This window comes from Nicotiana tomentosiformis, chromosome 1, assembly GCF_000390325.3.
Source record: "Nicotiana tomentosiformis chromosome 1, ASM39032v3, whole genome shotgun sequence".
Lineage (NCBI taxonomy): Eukaryota > Viridiplantae > Streptophyta > Magnoliopsida > Solanales > Solanaceae > Nicotiana > Nicotiana tomentosiformis.
In genome coordinates, this window is record NC_090812.1 from 33,920,153 (window position 1) to 33,936,159 (window position 16,007).

Sequence of the window (16,007 nt, forward strand, 5' to 3'; positions counted from 1 at the left end):
GTACAAAGAAGTTTCCCAAACGGGCACGAAGAGGAAACTAGGAAGTCCCTTTTGGCAAGCCAAGGTCAAAGGAGTCGCGTAACGAAAACGGACCCATCACCAATACCAGTCGGATGTGTCACGTGGAAAATGTAAACAACGCAAAAACCAAAACCATTCTTCCAACCGAGTTTCACTACTTTATTATTTATTAGCAAGATTTTTTATTTGTAAATCACGTACTAATATATAATTTTAAGCAAGTAATATTCCATAACAAATAAAATTTGTAATTAATAAGTAAAAAATAATAATTTATTATGATAGGGGTAAAATTACGTAACTAGTATAAAATTCTTTTATACGGTAAGCAGATAAGAGATTATATATTTTTTAATATGAGCTAAAATCATTTTTAATATATCACGTATTACACATCCCAAGAAGACCCATCCTCGACCCCCCCCCCCCCCCCAAACACCGTGTAATTACACGTTGGGCTCATTCATAACGTAGGAAACCAACTTCGGTACAAAGCCGCCTACTTTTCTTCCTTAAGACAATGACTTATTAGATGTTGGAATTTCCGTGTTTGTTAAATGATCCGTTGTTGCTGAAGTATAAAGTTGGGGTTTTGATAATTGTGATGTGTTAAATAGAATTCTTGATTATATAGTTGAAGAGAGAGAAAGAGAGATGTCAGGTGATCTGGAATCCATATCAGAGGCGACTTCAGGAGCCATAGGAGCTCTAGTTAGCACTACTATCTTGTACCCTCTTGATACCTGCAAAGCTAAGTACCAAGCTGAAGTTCAAGCTCATCGTCTCCGTAAATACAGGTTCTCTTGATTTCTTCACCCGGTTACTTCCTATTCTCTGATCATGGAATTCTCTCTCTTTTCCTTTTTTGGATTCTTTTGTTGTTTGATCAGCTTTTTGGTTGTTTTTTCTGAATGGGCAGATTCTTTGTTTTTTCCCCCTTCTTCTACAACGTTTTCTTAAATAAAAAGGAGTATGATTTTTTTTTTCTTTTTTTGTGAAGGGGTGGGACTGGATCAATGGGAATCCTTGATTGGTAATCAAAGTTTGGATCTTTAAAAGGGACTTATGAATTAGATTCGTGTTTTTGTTTAGTTAACGGGTCAATTGAAATCCGTGTGGCCAAATCTAGTACTCAAGAATAAAAGTGAATTTCGTCTATGGAAAAGCTGCCATTGCTTAATTAGGTATTCACCTTTATTAAGAGTTTGTTCTTAAAATTATCTTGTTCTATTCTTGCCTTTTGACTGAAAAGGCTTTTTTCTGCAGCATGTCTTTCACGAAGAAAATACTTCTTTTGTTTTGTAGTGGAACTTTTGGAAACTATTTTGTCCGGGATATTCTAGTTTTCAATTGCTTACATAAGAGAGTTTCCAGTATTTGAGTTTTACAGAGAAATAAATGGATGACCCAGAATTTCCTAAGTTATCAGAGTTAATGTAAAAAAATGACTTGTTCCTTTTCTTAAAATTTGTAACGTTATTTAGTGCATCTCAGACTCAGAGGGTAGGATAGTGAGAAATTATCCGTAAGAAATGACTTCTTAGAAGAGAAAAAGAAAGAAATTTATGTAACAACTGTGTTGTCTTAAGACTAAGGGCTTGAGTAAAACCAGAAGTCCATTGCAAAGCTTCAGATTACCTGGTTATCTAAGAGAATATTTCAAATACAGATATGAATTTTTGTCTGCTTTTTTTTTTTCTGAAGAATTGCATTGATAAGAGTTAGTTTTCATTTTCTCTTGACGATCAAGAGTCAGTGGTCAGTGTTCATAATGTGAGAGATTGGTTGCGCTGTTGGCACTATTTATATTAACCTTATTAGTCATAATTACATATGTTGCATATCTTTTGTTGATCCCAGGATCCTTAAAAGATTTTACTGTTCTTCTGATGTTGTATTCTCTTGTGAAACTTGTTTGGAATGTTGTGGTATTGCCTTCATATAGGTTTCTTGCCTTTAGAATTTCCAGGCAAGAAGATTTGGTCATTATTGTACAAAAAGCAGTGTGACTATGATTCTTGACCTGCAGAAGTCCAATCCAATTCTTTCGTTAGCCAGATTAAGAAAATTTTCCAATATCTGGTAGGCCAAACAATGCAGGAGCTTTCTATTGCATAGTCTGCTTATATTAGAAGAATTAACAAGTTTCTCTACCTTCTCCTGTTCAGGGTCACTAGAGAGGCTTTTATAGGTTGTAGACCATTACTTTGAACTGTAAAATAAAGGTTAATTTAATTGGGGGGGGGGGGGGGGTCGTCATCTCTTTTATTTTACAACCTTTAGTATGAGGATTAAAATATCCTGTATATTTTCATGCAAATGAAGTGCATGGTATATAGACTCGGACAATTTGGTCCGGTCCCTTTGCTTCGTGTAATAACACTATTCCTCAAGGTGTCAGCATTATCACTTTGTCAAAGATAAATTTTTTGGGTTAGAGATTATCTACTTGAGCAGTTTATTTATTAATATGGATGAGAAAATCGCCATTGAGCTTAAAACCTCAGAGCTTTTTTATTTTGTTTTTCTCTGATTGATTGATAAGTTCCTTGCGAGTCTAATGTACTGAGTCCTACTCGGTTATCAAGATGATGTTGTCAACCAACTGATGTTTCATTCTCTTGGTGGCAAGGAAGAAATCTTTTCCTAATTTTATATGATGGACCACTCCTTTAAAGGCTTGGATTTTATAATGATGCTCTTAGTTTCTTTCCTAATTCTAGTACGAGATGCTCTTAGTTTCTTTAACTGTGTCCCCTTTTTCAATTATTTATCTCATGAAAGTGACAACACTTCTGAAATTTGCATACCGCACATCCATTGATATTTGATATATAGTTTGTTCTCTGGTACCTCGTCCATATATATGTTAGAACTTGGAGTACTATACTTTTTTTGACGTTGTTAAATTTGTCGCTGATTCATTTTCTCCTTCTGCAGGAATCTCTCTGATGTTTTGCTGGAGGCAATATCAAGCGGTAAGGTACTGTCACTGTACCAAGGTCTGGGAACCAAGAACTTGCAATCTTTCATTGCCCAGTTTGTGTATTTCTATGGATATAGCTACTTTAAAAGACTCTATTTGGAGAGAAGTGGTGCCAAATCCATTGGAACAAGAGTCAATCTGATAATTGCAGCTGCAGCTGGCGCTTGTACGGCCCTAGCAACTCAGGTAAGCAGTTCGTAAATCGCCTTCAAGTTGATTAGTTTCTTGTTAAAGATTTAATGTAAAATGAAAAAGAGTAGTGTCGAAGCTCTACCTTTTTTTTCCTTTTTGTTAATCTCACGTGTATGTTGTGAGGAGGTAGGACCTACAAGTGAGCTTGAGGCTTATTATTATGAACAAGTGCAAATGCTTCTTGAGGGACAAGCAAGCTTGGTGTCTATTTAATATGGCTGGCTAACAGTAATGTTGATCTGTTTTTTTCCCCAACTGGGAAGGAACTAAGGAAAGAAATTGTTGAGACATTGAAACTAGTTTTATGTAGTGCACCTTTTACTCCTCCTATTCACAGTGCCGGCACATAGACCAGTAGCAACTTGCCAGGTTGCTCATTACTGCTGTTTGCAAAAGAATTAGTGCAAGTCTTTCAATTTTAGATTTTTTCTATCTAAACATTAAATTTCTCTGATGTCCAATCCATGGTCATGGTGTGTGATAAGCTCATGACTTATGGTAAGGGTTTTATGCACGATAGAATTTAAAAATGGAAGACTGTAAGTGCAAGAGCCAAAAACTCATTGTTAAATGTCCATGGCTCTTTGTTCAATTTTTTATCATATTGCGTGGATATTTGCTAGCCAAAAGCATATCGTGTAATATAATTTCCTGCAACCAAAACTCACACTGCTCAATTGAATGCTGATGCTAAGTTATTTGATATTCTTATGTAGCCACTAGATACTGCTTCATCAAGGATGCAGACAAGTGCCTTTGGGAAATCGAAAGGCCTCTGGAAAACACTTACTGAAGGTAGTTGGAGTGAAGCATTTGATGGCCTTGGAATTTCTTTACTGTTGACATCGAACCCTGCCATTCAGGTACTTAATATTCCTTAAAAACTAAATTCTTGTAAATTGAACAAGTAACTAGTTGAATTAGTGTACACAAATTTGATTGAATAACTTGAAACACTGTTAGTTCAAGTAATGTCATCATACGTGAAGCCACAATTTTCTACTAAGTAATGATAGAATATGCTAAAATAGATGTTTATGTGATGCAGTATACAGTTTTTGATCAACTTAAACAACACTTGCTGAAAGGTAAGGAGAAGACGACAGAAAGAGATGCATCACCTGTTGTACTTTCTGCATTCTCAGCTTTTGCATTAGGTGCGCTGTCAAAGAGCATAGCCACAGTCCTAACCTACCCAGCAATCAGGTGAATCTCTTTTGGATTTTATCATGGATTCACGTCATTTTCAAATCCAATGTAAGCCTTTTAACATCAACCTGAAATCAGGTGTAAGGTCATGATTCAAGCTGCAGACGATGAGGATAAGAAGGCTGAACCGAAATCAAGTAAGACAATCAGTGGTGTCATATGCTCTATCTGGAAGAAAGAAGGTATCTTGGGTTTCTTTAAAGGATTACATGCTCAAATCCTCAAAACAGTGTTAAGCTCAGCATTGCTTCTAATGATAAAGGAAAAGATCTCCGCCTCAACTTGGGTCCTCATACTTGCACTTAGGAGAATTCTACTAATCAGGCAGAGAAGGCTAAAAAGTACATAAATCGTATTTGCGGATAATGACTTTGATGAGAAATCAGAAGAAAGAACGCTAATCGCATTGTTGCAATTTAAGTATTTAGTTTCAAGAGGGGGAGAAGATTCATTGTTAAACATCATTCAGGTCCATGGCATACAACATATGTGATTACAGGCAGCAAGATCTCAAGCAAATGATTGAATTTAAGACAATAAGATGATAGTTTTCAGACTTGTTAGAAGAGAATAACCTGACAAGAAATATTTGTTTATTCAGTAATGTAGGAGAGAAACAATCAACATTTGATTTTCTTATTCCCCAGTTAGTTGGTTTCTCAATATGAACTTGGATCTGTTGTCTAAACTGAATGAACCCTCAGAGTTCTTCGTGGTATACAAGGGGATAGTTCTTTTTTTTTTCTTTTTCTTTTTTAAAACTCGTGGATATATGAGGATGAAAACTCTAGTTGGTTTTATGGAAAACTAGTCATTTCCGTTTTGAAAAATACAATCACAAGTTTACGAAATTCAAATTAATCAAAGAAAAACTCAAACATTTTGTTTTCCTAACAAAACTGACTTTCAAAGGAGACTTTGTTTAAGAGTCCGTTTGGACGAGCTTATTTTAAGTGACTTTTAAGCCAAAATAGTTTTTAAGCCATAAGTTATGAATTTTAGCTTTTGACTTGTTTTTGTCATTTTAGCTTAAAAGCAAGTGCTTAAAAGTATTTTTTTTACTCTATCTAAACATTACAAAACTACTTAAAAGTTATTTTGGCTTAAAAATACTTAAAATAAACTAATCCAAACGGGCTCGAAGACTGTTTTAATTTGTTAAACAAAAATTTACCCATATTCATTTCATCAATAAAACCACCTCTAGATAATATATTATAGCTTTTGCATATTTTTCCATCAAAACTCTTACAACATTTTATTTATTTTTGAAACTTCCCAATTCTCCATATTGTTTTCCACATAAAAAAAGGGACTTTTATAGGAGAATTGGTATAAGACAGTAACATGTATCACAAAAAATCTAGACATAGTCCAGCAATAAAACCACATGTTCATTTTGTATTTTAGCTTTTTCTTTTTTTCCTATAAGAACTGTAACAACAATTTACCTTTTCACAAATTTATTTTTTGAACTTCAAATATTTCCTTATTGTTTTCTTTTTCTTTTGAAAATGTTTTAAATAAAAAAGACATAAAAGATGAAAGATTCTCGTCTAAGCTTCGGAGTTGGGACCCATAACCCAAAGCCCAAATATGACAAGATCCATCACCCCTTACCGAAAAAAACCAAAAACCAAAAAAAAAAGGAGAAAAGAAAATTAAAATAACTAAGGAAACAAATAGAAAGATTTGCATATACAGGAAACCACTCCAGATCTGTGTCCGAAACTGAGCTGAAAGAACAAATTTGCATATACAGTTTTATACGAGAAGAAACGAAGATGATGTCCAGCAATTACACCGCAATTGATAATCAGAATGTTTCCGGATCTGTTCCTGTAATTCTTTTCTCATTTTTTTTGGTTTGATTGAATTTTTATTCTGGCCGTCGTTCAGATCTAATTGTCTAATTTCTTATATATTATAGGCAGTCGCAGATCCACCTGGCCAAGTTGCCGTCAAATTCACTGGTAATGTCTTCAGATTTTCAACAAAATCATACAGTAGTATTTTTGTGGATCATTTTGAATTGGTTTGTGAAAATTTTGGGTTTATTTTGTGATTGCAGATTCGAATTTGCAGACATTTCCACCTTCCAGTTCCCAGGGGAAAATCTCTGGTGCTTCTGGACCTCCACGTGACGCCGACGGTATCTCCTCCTAAGTTATTCATATATAGTTACGACGTAAAGACGTAATAGTGTGTTGCTATTAACTAAAGTGTGGTTTTCAGCTAAATTCAGCTAATTTTTCTGCAAAAAAAAGGGAAGGAAGGGGAAGGGGTGGTTATGTTTAGTCTAGGGTTATTTAGAATTTAGACATACAAGAAGTGGAGCTAGTGCAGCTTTTTAGTTTGTCTTTAGATCTTTGAAGTTCATGATACAACACTTGTCTCTATAATAGCGATATAAACACACCGATGATAGTGCTTAACATTGCATTATGAAGGGGCTGTCCAGCATGTTTCAGCATTTTTTTCTTTCAACTAAGCTGATGTTAACATCTTTCACTCTGCTAATTATGCTATGACTTCTTTCAAATTGAAATTTTTACTTCAAGGCTACAAAGCCTGGATTCAAATATACATTCTTCCTACAATGATTTTGAATTCAAATCTGATACTATATGAGGCAGTAGGATCATAAGAAAGAAATTGTTTCACCAGTACAAAATTGGAAAGACGAATGGAATTTTGTGTAAACGTATAAGTCAAAATGAGGTGAGGAAGAAACCATTTTGCCAGGGTAAAATAAATACAAGGAAGTCCCAGGATCGGTTTCGAGGGATTACAATAATGTGGTTATGTTTAGTCTAGGGTTATTTAGAATTTAGACATACAAGAAGTGGAGCTAGTGCAGCTTTTTAGTTTGTCTTTAGATCTTTGAAGTTCATGATACAACACTTGTCTCTATAATAGCGATATAAACACACCGATGATAGTGCTTAACATTGCATTATGAAGGGGCTGTCCAGCATGTTTCAGCATTTTTTTCTTTCAACTAAGCTGATGTTAACATCTTTCACTCTGCTAATTATGCTATGACTTCTTTCAAATTGAAATTTTTACTTCAAGGCTACAAAGCCTGGATTCAAATATACATTCTTCCTACAATGATTTTGAATTCAAATCTGATACTATATGAGGCAGTAGGATCATAAGAAAGAAATTGTTTCACCAGTACAAAATTGGAAAGACAAATGGAATTTTGTGTAAACGTATAAGTCAAAATGAGGTGAGGAAGAAACCATTTTGCCAGGGTAAAATAAATACAAGGAAGTCCCAGGATCGGTTTCGAGGGATTACAATAATGTGGTTATGTTTAGTCTAGGGTTATTTAGAATTTAGACATACAAGAAGTGGAGCTAGTGCAGCTTTTTAGTTTGTCTTTAGATCTTTGAAGTTCATGATACAACACTTGTCTCTATAATAGCGATATAAACACACCGATGATAGTGCTTAACATTGCATTATGAAGGGGCTGTCCAGCATGTTTCAGCATTTTTTCTTTCAACTAAGCTGATGTTAACATCTTTCACACTGCTAATTATGCTATGACTTCTTTCAAATTGAAATTTTTACTTCAAGGCTACAAAGCCTGGATTCAAATATACATTCTTCCTACAATGATTTTGAATTCAAATCTGATACTATATGAGGCAGTAGGATCATAAGAAAGAAATTGTTTCACCAGTACAAAATTGGAAAGACGAATGGAATTTTGTGTAAACGTATAAGTCAAAATGAGGTGAGGAAGAAACCATTTTGCCAGGGTAAAATAAATACAAGGAAGTCCCAGGATCGGTTTCGAGGGATTACAATAATGTGGTTATGTTTAGTCTAGGTATACCTAGTTCCGTACAGGTTGTCTCATCCGGTGCTTCTTTTTGATAAGGTAAAGTTTATTGATGCGGACAACAAAGTGCTGCTTAGTTGTATATTCAAAAAAGTATGTGCATCACAAGTCATGCAATGAACGGAGGAAGTCCAAAATGGCTTCGGGCTCTAACACATTTTCCACAGCCATGTTGCACCAAAAACTAAGCAAAGATATATAATTGTGTTTGAGTTTGATCACAGTATCTTTCTTCTCCTAAAAAAATTGCACGTTTCATCTGGTGCTTCTTCATAGAGTTATTTTGTTATCTCTAAAAAGAGTTAACTCTCAAAGCTTAACTGAAGGAAGTTGTGAGTCATGCTATTGCGTCCTTTTCATTAAGTTATTAGCAAATCTATTTTTCCCTCTCCACTTTCCACAGTTCAGGTTGAATTTACTTCTCTTTTTAGATAATAATTATGACTTGTTGTTGTAGATACATTCTCTAAACCAGTATCTGGTTCTGATGAGCCCCAGCAGAGCGGTTGGTTTCGCGCTTTCACTATTGCTGCGTACAAGCCCTATTTTGATGTTGATACATCAGATGTTCTGGAGAGAATAAAAGATTCACTCTTTCCTTTCACGGGATCCTTTTCGGAGAAGACCGCCAATAACCCAGATTTGTATGCTCCCTGCTCTTTTATTTCTATGTTTATTGAATTAGCATTTATTCTCGTGTTTTAATCCTAAGTATAACTCTTATAAAAACTTATTATGAGTAGTTATTTCCTGGAAATATAGGCCTTTGGGCTTCTACCGTTATTAAATGGCATTTATATAATTCTTATCCCATTCACTTCTATCAATTCTCTGCCCTGTTTTTTCCCGTTTACCACGGATGAATAAAGTTGGCAGTTTATAGGAGACCAAGAATATATCTTGCTCCCAGTAACACTTTCTTCTTCTTGAATGATATCGTTCTAATTTCTTATTATGGTTTTGGATGAGATGACCGTTAATTAATATCCCTGTCTATCAGTTTCATCCTACAATATTCTCATTGATCAGCTATTTAGTCCTCGACTAAGAGGCATTTACCTGCTAGGAGGTTGCCAATGGGCAACCACTATGCTTAACTTGCTCGAATTGAATAATGATTTATTGTGGAAACTTCCATGCATTAAATGCAGGCTGTAATGGGGTTGTGTAAATTCAGGCTAATGGATATGGAACAATTCTTACATTTAACTAGATGGAGTTTGTTTCAAATCTCTGGCGGTATATTTTGAAAATTACCATTAGGCATACAGAAGAACCAATAAGAATAATTTGGGCTGGTATCTTTGTCGTTTTCGAGTTGGAATTTGTCCTGCGCATTGTACTAAAGCTAGTGAGTTTTGTGCAAGTCATCAGATTTCCCTTCTAGAATGTATGTGCTTTCGTTTTGATTTCTTCTTCTGTCCCTATATCTATCTTCTATTATATAGGATTGTTTAGACATGCCGTTTTGCACTTCAGAACCTGTTATTTCTTAAGTTTCTGTTCCAAATTTGTATTACTTTTTTTTTTGGGGGGGGGGGGGGGTGTGGGTGTGAATCATTCCTTCTGTTTCATCTTCTTTATGCATGTTCCTGTGTTACGTATGACCGTGATATAATAGCACATGTTTGTTTATTGGCAAGCGGCAGAGCTCATAATGGTGATTATTGGCATATTTGTTTCATGAAAAGTTATTTCAGTTGTTGGGCTTATGATACATTATGACTGCTTTTTAAGTCCTTGCTCCTTTTTAACTTGATTGACACTTGGTTTGCTTTGTGGAGTTGTAACTGCGCATGTGATATTTCAACTGTACCTTCATGGACAAAAAAGTAATAACCATCAAACAACCTACTAAAAGAATTTAAAAAAGAAAAGAACAGTGATTAGCAAGTGAAGTTTTGCCACTGCTGCCCCTCTGTTCGTCTTTAGCCCAGCTTTACATGCTCTCTGAGTAAGAAGACGCTTGTTCAGAACTTGCCTGCAGGGAAGTTTTGCTAAAGGGTGCAGTGCAGGAACAGAAATGATGTCCGCAAACTTTGCATCTAAACTTAAACTATTGCTAGATGCTTATGCAGCCATTATCTGTACTGGGTGGTGTCTAGACTTCTTTGCCCCTTAAGATCTTGTGAGTGTATGTTTCAATTATTTCCATATTAGCGAACTTCTCTACCGTAATTACTCAATTTTTTCTTTTCAGGTATGGCCCGTTCTGGATATGCAGTACCTTGGTATTTGTTGCAGCTTCCATTGGCACGTTTGTTACCTATATAGCACACAAGCTACAGAAAAAGGAGTGGAACTATGACATCAACCTTGTCACTTGGTCTGCGGGTTTATTCTATGGTTATTCCACTGTAGTTCCTCTTTGCTTGTTTCTAGTCCTCAAGTACTTCTCTGCCCCATCTGGCCTCGTTCAGCTGCTGTGCCTTTACGGCTATTCCCTTTTTGTCTTCATTCCGGCATTGGTAAGTTTATTTAATTACAGTATACTTTGTTGAACTTTTGGGAAACCTGTTGCTTGATGAATCCTTTCATTTTTAAGTTTGCCATTAGGATCCATACTAAGATCTATGATTAACTGCTTACAGTGTCTGTCTCTTGTTCCCTGGGAGATAGTGAGATGGGTGGTTGCTGGTGTAGCTGGCTTAATGTCTGCCACATTTGTCGCTCTTAATCTGAAACACCACATAGTATCGGCTGGTGAAAGGTGGTTCTTCATTGTGGCTGCTATCTTCCTGTTGCAACTTGCACTTGCTTTGGTACTGAGGGTTTACTTGTTCAACGTCACAGTATAACTACAAAATTATTGGAATGCGACTAGGCTCGGTTGGAACATGTCATATAAATCACAGAGAAAGGACACTGTTCTTGGTATCAACTCGACTGTAAGTGTGCTTGGTCATTGAAACGGAACTGTATTCATTCATTTTTGACGATATACAATAATATAGTTTCATCAAAAGGTTCTCAGCTTGTGGTCTTCTTATTGAGAATGTCACACTTTTGAGCTTTAATAGTGGTCTGGGAGTTCGAGGGTCGATGATTTAGTCAAACATTTGTGTTTAGTGGGGATTTAATTGTAATGTCAAGACTGATTAGCAAATTCCTACAAGTCCACTTACAAGATAATCAAACCATGCGGAAATACTTTTGCTTGCCATGATGACCCTTGAATGACCTAATTTTCAACATGGTATCTACCTATTCTTACTTTGCTTGCTCCATTGACGGTCAAAATAAGATTGTAATGATTAACTACAATTTTCTCAACTCTTGCGGCTGCAACTTGTTAATTCTACTTCTCTTAATAGTCAGATCATTAGAGTATAAGATGGCGATCCACAGACCAAAGCAAGAAAATTATAGCGTGTTATTATATTTTTACGACTTTGTTAGTTTCTTTTCAATTTTTATCTTGACATATGAAATACAAATTCTATTCATTCAATATATTACTAGTTTTCATTAGCTAATATATATTTAAGAAGACCAAATTAGTCGGACGAATTTATAAACTATTAAAATATCCTCGTTCTGGAGCTTTGCTATGTAAATTACCAAGTCGACTAAAACAAAGGAAACAACTATTGCAAGCAAATTATGAGTTACTCCCTCCGGTCACTTTTACTTGGCATGTATACTAAAAATAGATGTTCACACTTTACGTATATCAAGAGAAGACAACAAATATTTTCTTGTTTTACCCACAATATTTATTACCATTTTAAATCATTTTCTCAAATCCAATAAAATATGCATCAATTAATATGAGTAACATGGTAAATTATGCACTTCATTTATTATTTCTTAAGGGGCGTAAAAAGTCAAAACGTGCCAAGTAAAAGTGACGGAGTTAGTAGCATATACGAAGATCCCAACGCAAGATCATAATCTCAAAGTCTAAGCTTGTAAAATAGTAACAACACGTGTAGTGAGTTCAGCTAAAGCGTCATTGTTGGAAAAATAATTTGTCATTAAAAAGTAATTGCCATGGCCGTGTACTTACTATAGGTTATGATGTATATTTGATGTCTTCATTACATATAAAACAGTCAAGGTTCTTTTTATATTAGGCAATAAAACAACGAGGGAGGAAGGAGAAAGGACATTTTTCTCAAGGTATATTTCAAAAGTATACAAAAATTTCAAAAACCAAGAGGGCGGCTAAGTGCTCATTTTCCGATACGTAATTTAGTGCATTAGAGATATTGGTTTGCTTATTAAGAAATCAGGCATTAGAAAAAGGAAAAACAAGTTGCCCAAACATGGTTTTGCCGCCTACAATTTCAGTGACATACATTCCTTTTGGTAGAGCGATTTCCCTCTTTAAAGAGTAAGTAGGGATTTGGAACGCATATGAGAAGTTGAGAATATACAGTTTTAAGACCACCAAGTAATAAAATCTTTAGAGAAGGGTTTAACAGGAATTTCATATAACGTTCATAACTTTTAATAGTCCAAATCAAAATTTTAATTTAGAGATGTTTCTTTATTTCATATAACTTTCGGTCGTAATTGTTTTAATATTTTCTTCTACTACTACTCAAATTCATATGTTCTATCAAGAAAACGGTGTCTGTTATCGCATCATATATAAGTCAGAAATTATCAAGAAGCTTTAGTAACTAATTAACCTATTGGAGAAAGAGTTAAAGCTTTTGCGCGAAAAGCATAATCAACATCAACATAATGCAAAAGAAACAGTACTAATAACTCGTTTTATAATTAAACAAAACGTCACAAGAGTTTATAGTGTGTGTTTGTGTGAGAGAGAGAAAGGAATGCCTCAAATTAAGCAAAGACAAATCCAAGCATTAAGATAATTAAAGTACAGATCTCTACTTTTAAGAGAGGTGCCACAAGTAAGAACAAAAGAAGAAACAAAGATAGTATTAAATCAAGGAAGAAGTCTAACGCAAAATAAAACAAAACAAAAATGCTAAAGATGCCTTAATGAAAAATGTGTTGTTTCTTCAAAGGTAAGTACCCTTTTGATTATGAAATCAAAGCCATGTATATTGTAATAAATTAGGTCTCAGTCAACACAAGAGCTAAACTAAGTTGTACGGTACCTAGATATTTGCACAAACATTAGGGTTTTAGTGTTTTTTAGACTTTAGGGAAAGAGAGAAACATAGTGCATAAAAGGCAGAAACATCCTAAGCTAGAGTCAAAGGTTAGATCCTGAATTTAAGGTATGTGGCTTTTCACCTAAAGGCTTATTGAAAAAGCCTATTGGTAGAAATTTCTAAGAATTTTAGACATGACTGTTTGGCTGACATTACACTTAATTTGTCATCATCCATATTTCCATATATACTTCTCCAAGATTTTTACTTCTTTAAAATTATTAAATCAATTTCCAACCAAATGCCGACCCCTCCCCCCCCCCCCCCCCCCCCCAAAAAAAAAACCCCACAAAACCGAAAGCCCTTTCTATTGACTAACTTTTCACTTTTCACACACAAATACTCTGGAAGAGAAAGAGAACAATTTTTGTCTGTTTAGCACACACCTTAAAATTAGCTACCATGCAAATTATTTCAGCTCCCTCAAAGCAGTTATTCTTTTTCCTCTTGGTTCAGTAGGCATATACATCTTTTTCTCACACAAGGTTAATTAAGCAATCTTTTCTTGGAATTGATTAGAGAAAAGGCAAGAGAGAAACTGTGAGAAAAAATTAAGGGCCATGCCTGCAAAAAGAAGTATAGTATATATTGTATGGTGTCTTTTGTTGATCTTTCTGACGTTTTCAGCTGAGGTTTTGGGAGCTCGGGACTTGCCAAATAACAACATGGAAGAAGATGCACAAAGTCCTACAGCTACAAATAGAAGTAGAAGAAGCAGCCATATTGGGAATGAAGGTTTTGTTGCATATGTCAATAGAGAAGTGCCCTCTTCTCCTGATCCCTTGCACAATTAATAGGTGATCAGCAAAGAAAAACATCAGAGATAGTTGTACATAAATCACTAAAGCTAAAGCTTTTAATCATAAGGTCTCGTTCGTTTGCATGCACTTCGGCTATTTCGCTTCTATTATTATCTTCCACCAGCAAAGATATCGGGTAACTAGATCTGTCCACAATGCAAGCAGCTATCCTTAATTACATTTGTATGTTAGAGAAACGGAATGGTATGATTAAGATGCTTCACAACCCCTTGCATGAAAGGTAGAAAAAAAAAACCATTGCTCTGGAAGGGGTTGTGAAACATTGTCATTCTGCTAATAATATATGGCCAAAAGCCTCTGTCTAATTTTTTTTGTAATGCTTTTCTTTACTACTCTTTTTCTGATTTTTTGTAATCAACAGCTCTGGAAACCCTTAGAGCTTTCAGTCTCGTTTTTATATTATTCTTTCATTCGTTAATTAATTAACTTGTGAAACCCGCTTCCGTTTCCTTTTAAACTCACATCAGCTTCCATTTCTCTGGCACTAACAACTCATGATAAGAATATATTATTCTCTTTTTAGTTTAGTAAAATCAGAGTGTTAATTTCTTTCTCCAGTATAGTAAAAACCAGGCCACTGCAAAAGAAAAAAGAAAAAGAAGAAAGTGAACTGCCAGAAAACAAGTGAAGGTTAACAATAGTGAAAAGATCCTTCATAGAAAGTATACAGAATTTCCGAAAATTTTATATCATAGTGAGTTCAAAGTTCTATGGAGTAACAACTTCGTTCTTGCTTTTCTTTTTAGTGTTGGAAGTAGTTTACACATGTGTATGGGTTTAAGTTTAGTTGCATTGTTGTTACCATTAAAGAGGGAGTCAGAATTTTAGAGTTTAGTCTAGAATATAACTAACTTGTACATAATCTTGTAGCTCCGCCCCTAGTTAAGAGGCTCATTAGTGGAGTGCATGGACCGGGGAACATTGAATGAGACTTTGAAGCTTGCAGAATAAGTCTAAAGCATCCTTTATTGACTTAAATAATACATGTATAATTGCCATTTTTCCTCATTAATTTGACTAATTGCAGGCCATGAGCGTTATATTTCCATGGGGATATATGACAAAGTCTTTAGAAAAAGTTATTACGTCCACGCGTTAAAATCAACCTCACTTGTAGGTCCCTTATCACATTGATTAAAGACTAAAGAGTTAAGTTTAAGTCCTATTTTGAATTATTTCAAAAAGCAACTTTGAGTTTAATTAGTTCGTTATACTCTCGCTTTTCTGATATTGTAGTTTAGGCTAACCTCCCTTGCGTACAACAATTTGCCTCTGAAAACTGGTAGTCGGTAGAACCCAAGATTTGATAGGACATGTATCAAAGCACATCTATAATATTCTGGAAAAAATATCTCGTTGTATCCTAAAAAAGCTATTGCTTAAGAAGGAAAAATTCACTCCAATGTCCAAGAAGGCAATGTAAAACTACCACAAGTGCAACAATTAGCAGACTGTCGTTAGAATTTCTGATCAAATAAACAAAGGTGAATTCGGTACTAATTTAGCTGATGAGTGAATAAAGTTTCTAATATGTGAACATATGCATTTGCTTTAACAAGTTACAAAAATAAGTTGTTTGACCAGTTAAAACCATTTTCGACGAATAAGCCACAATCCTATGATACAATTGAGAGAAAATGGACAGGCACACACTATGGGGCACCATAATGGGTAAAATAGTCATGAGATTTCTAATACTACCAAGTACCAACCACTCCAATACTTTAAATCCTTGGGTTCAGAAAATCAATTACTGACAATTGCATCTACAGCAAGGATCACAAACAAAA

The 16,007-nt window shown here is 34.9% G+C and overlaps 2 protein-coding genes across 2 annotated transcripts; both read left to right on the top strand.

Moving 5' to 3' along the window:
* Window positions 1–494: 494 nt before the first annotated feature.
* On the top strand, window positions 495–5,149 carry LOC104116529 (peroxisomal adenine nucleotide carrier 1). The gene is made up of 5 exons (XM_009627405.4): window positions 495–818; window positions 2,962–3,193; window positions 3,916–4,062; window positions 4,248–4,405; window positions 4,487–5,149. The coding sequence occupies exons 1-5, from the start codon at window positions 676–678 to the stop codon at window positions 4,755–4,757; spliced, it is 951 nt and encodes a 316-aa protein (XP_009625700.1). The 5' UTR covers window positions 495–675; the 3' UTR covers window positions 4,758–5,149.
* An 824-nt stretch (window positions 5,150–5,973) lies between these two features.
* Window positions 5,974–11,427, top strand: LOC104116528 (uncharacterized). The gene is made up of 6 exons (XM_009627404.3): window positions 5,974–6,249; window positions 6,339–6,381; window positions 6,480–6,560; window positions 8,722–8,908; window positions 10,465–10,732; window positions 10,856–11,427. Exons 1-6 carry the CDS (start codon window positions 6,193–6,195, stop codon window positions 11,060–11,062), a joined length of 843 nt encoding a protein of 280 aa, XP_009625699.1. The 5' UTR covers window positions 5,974–6,192; the 3' UTR covers window positions 11,063–11,427.
* The last annotated feature ends 4,580 nt before the right edge of the window (window positions 11,428–16,007 follow it).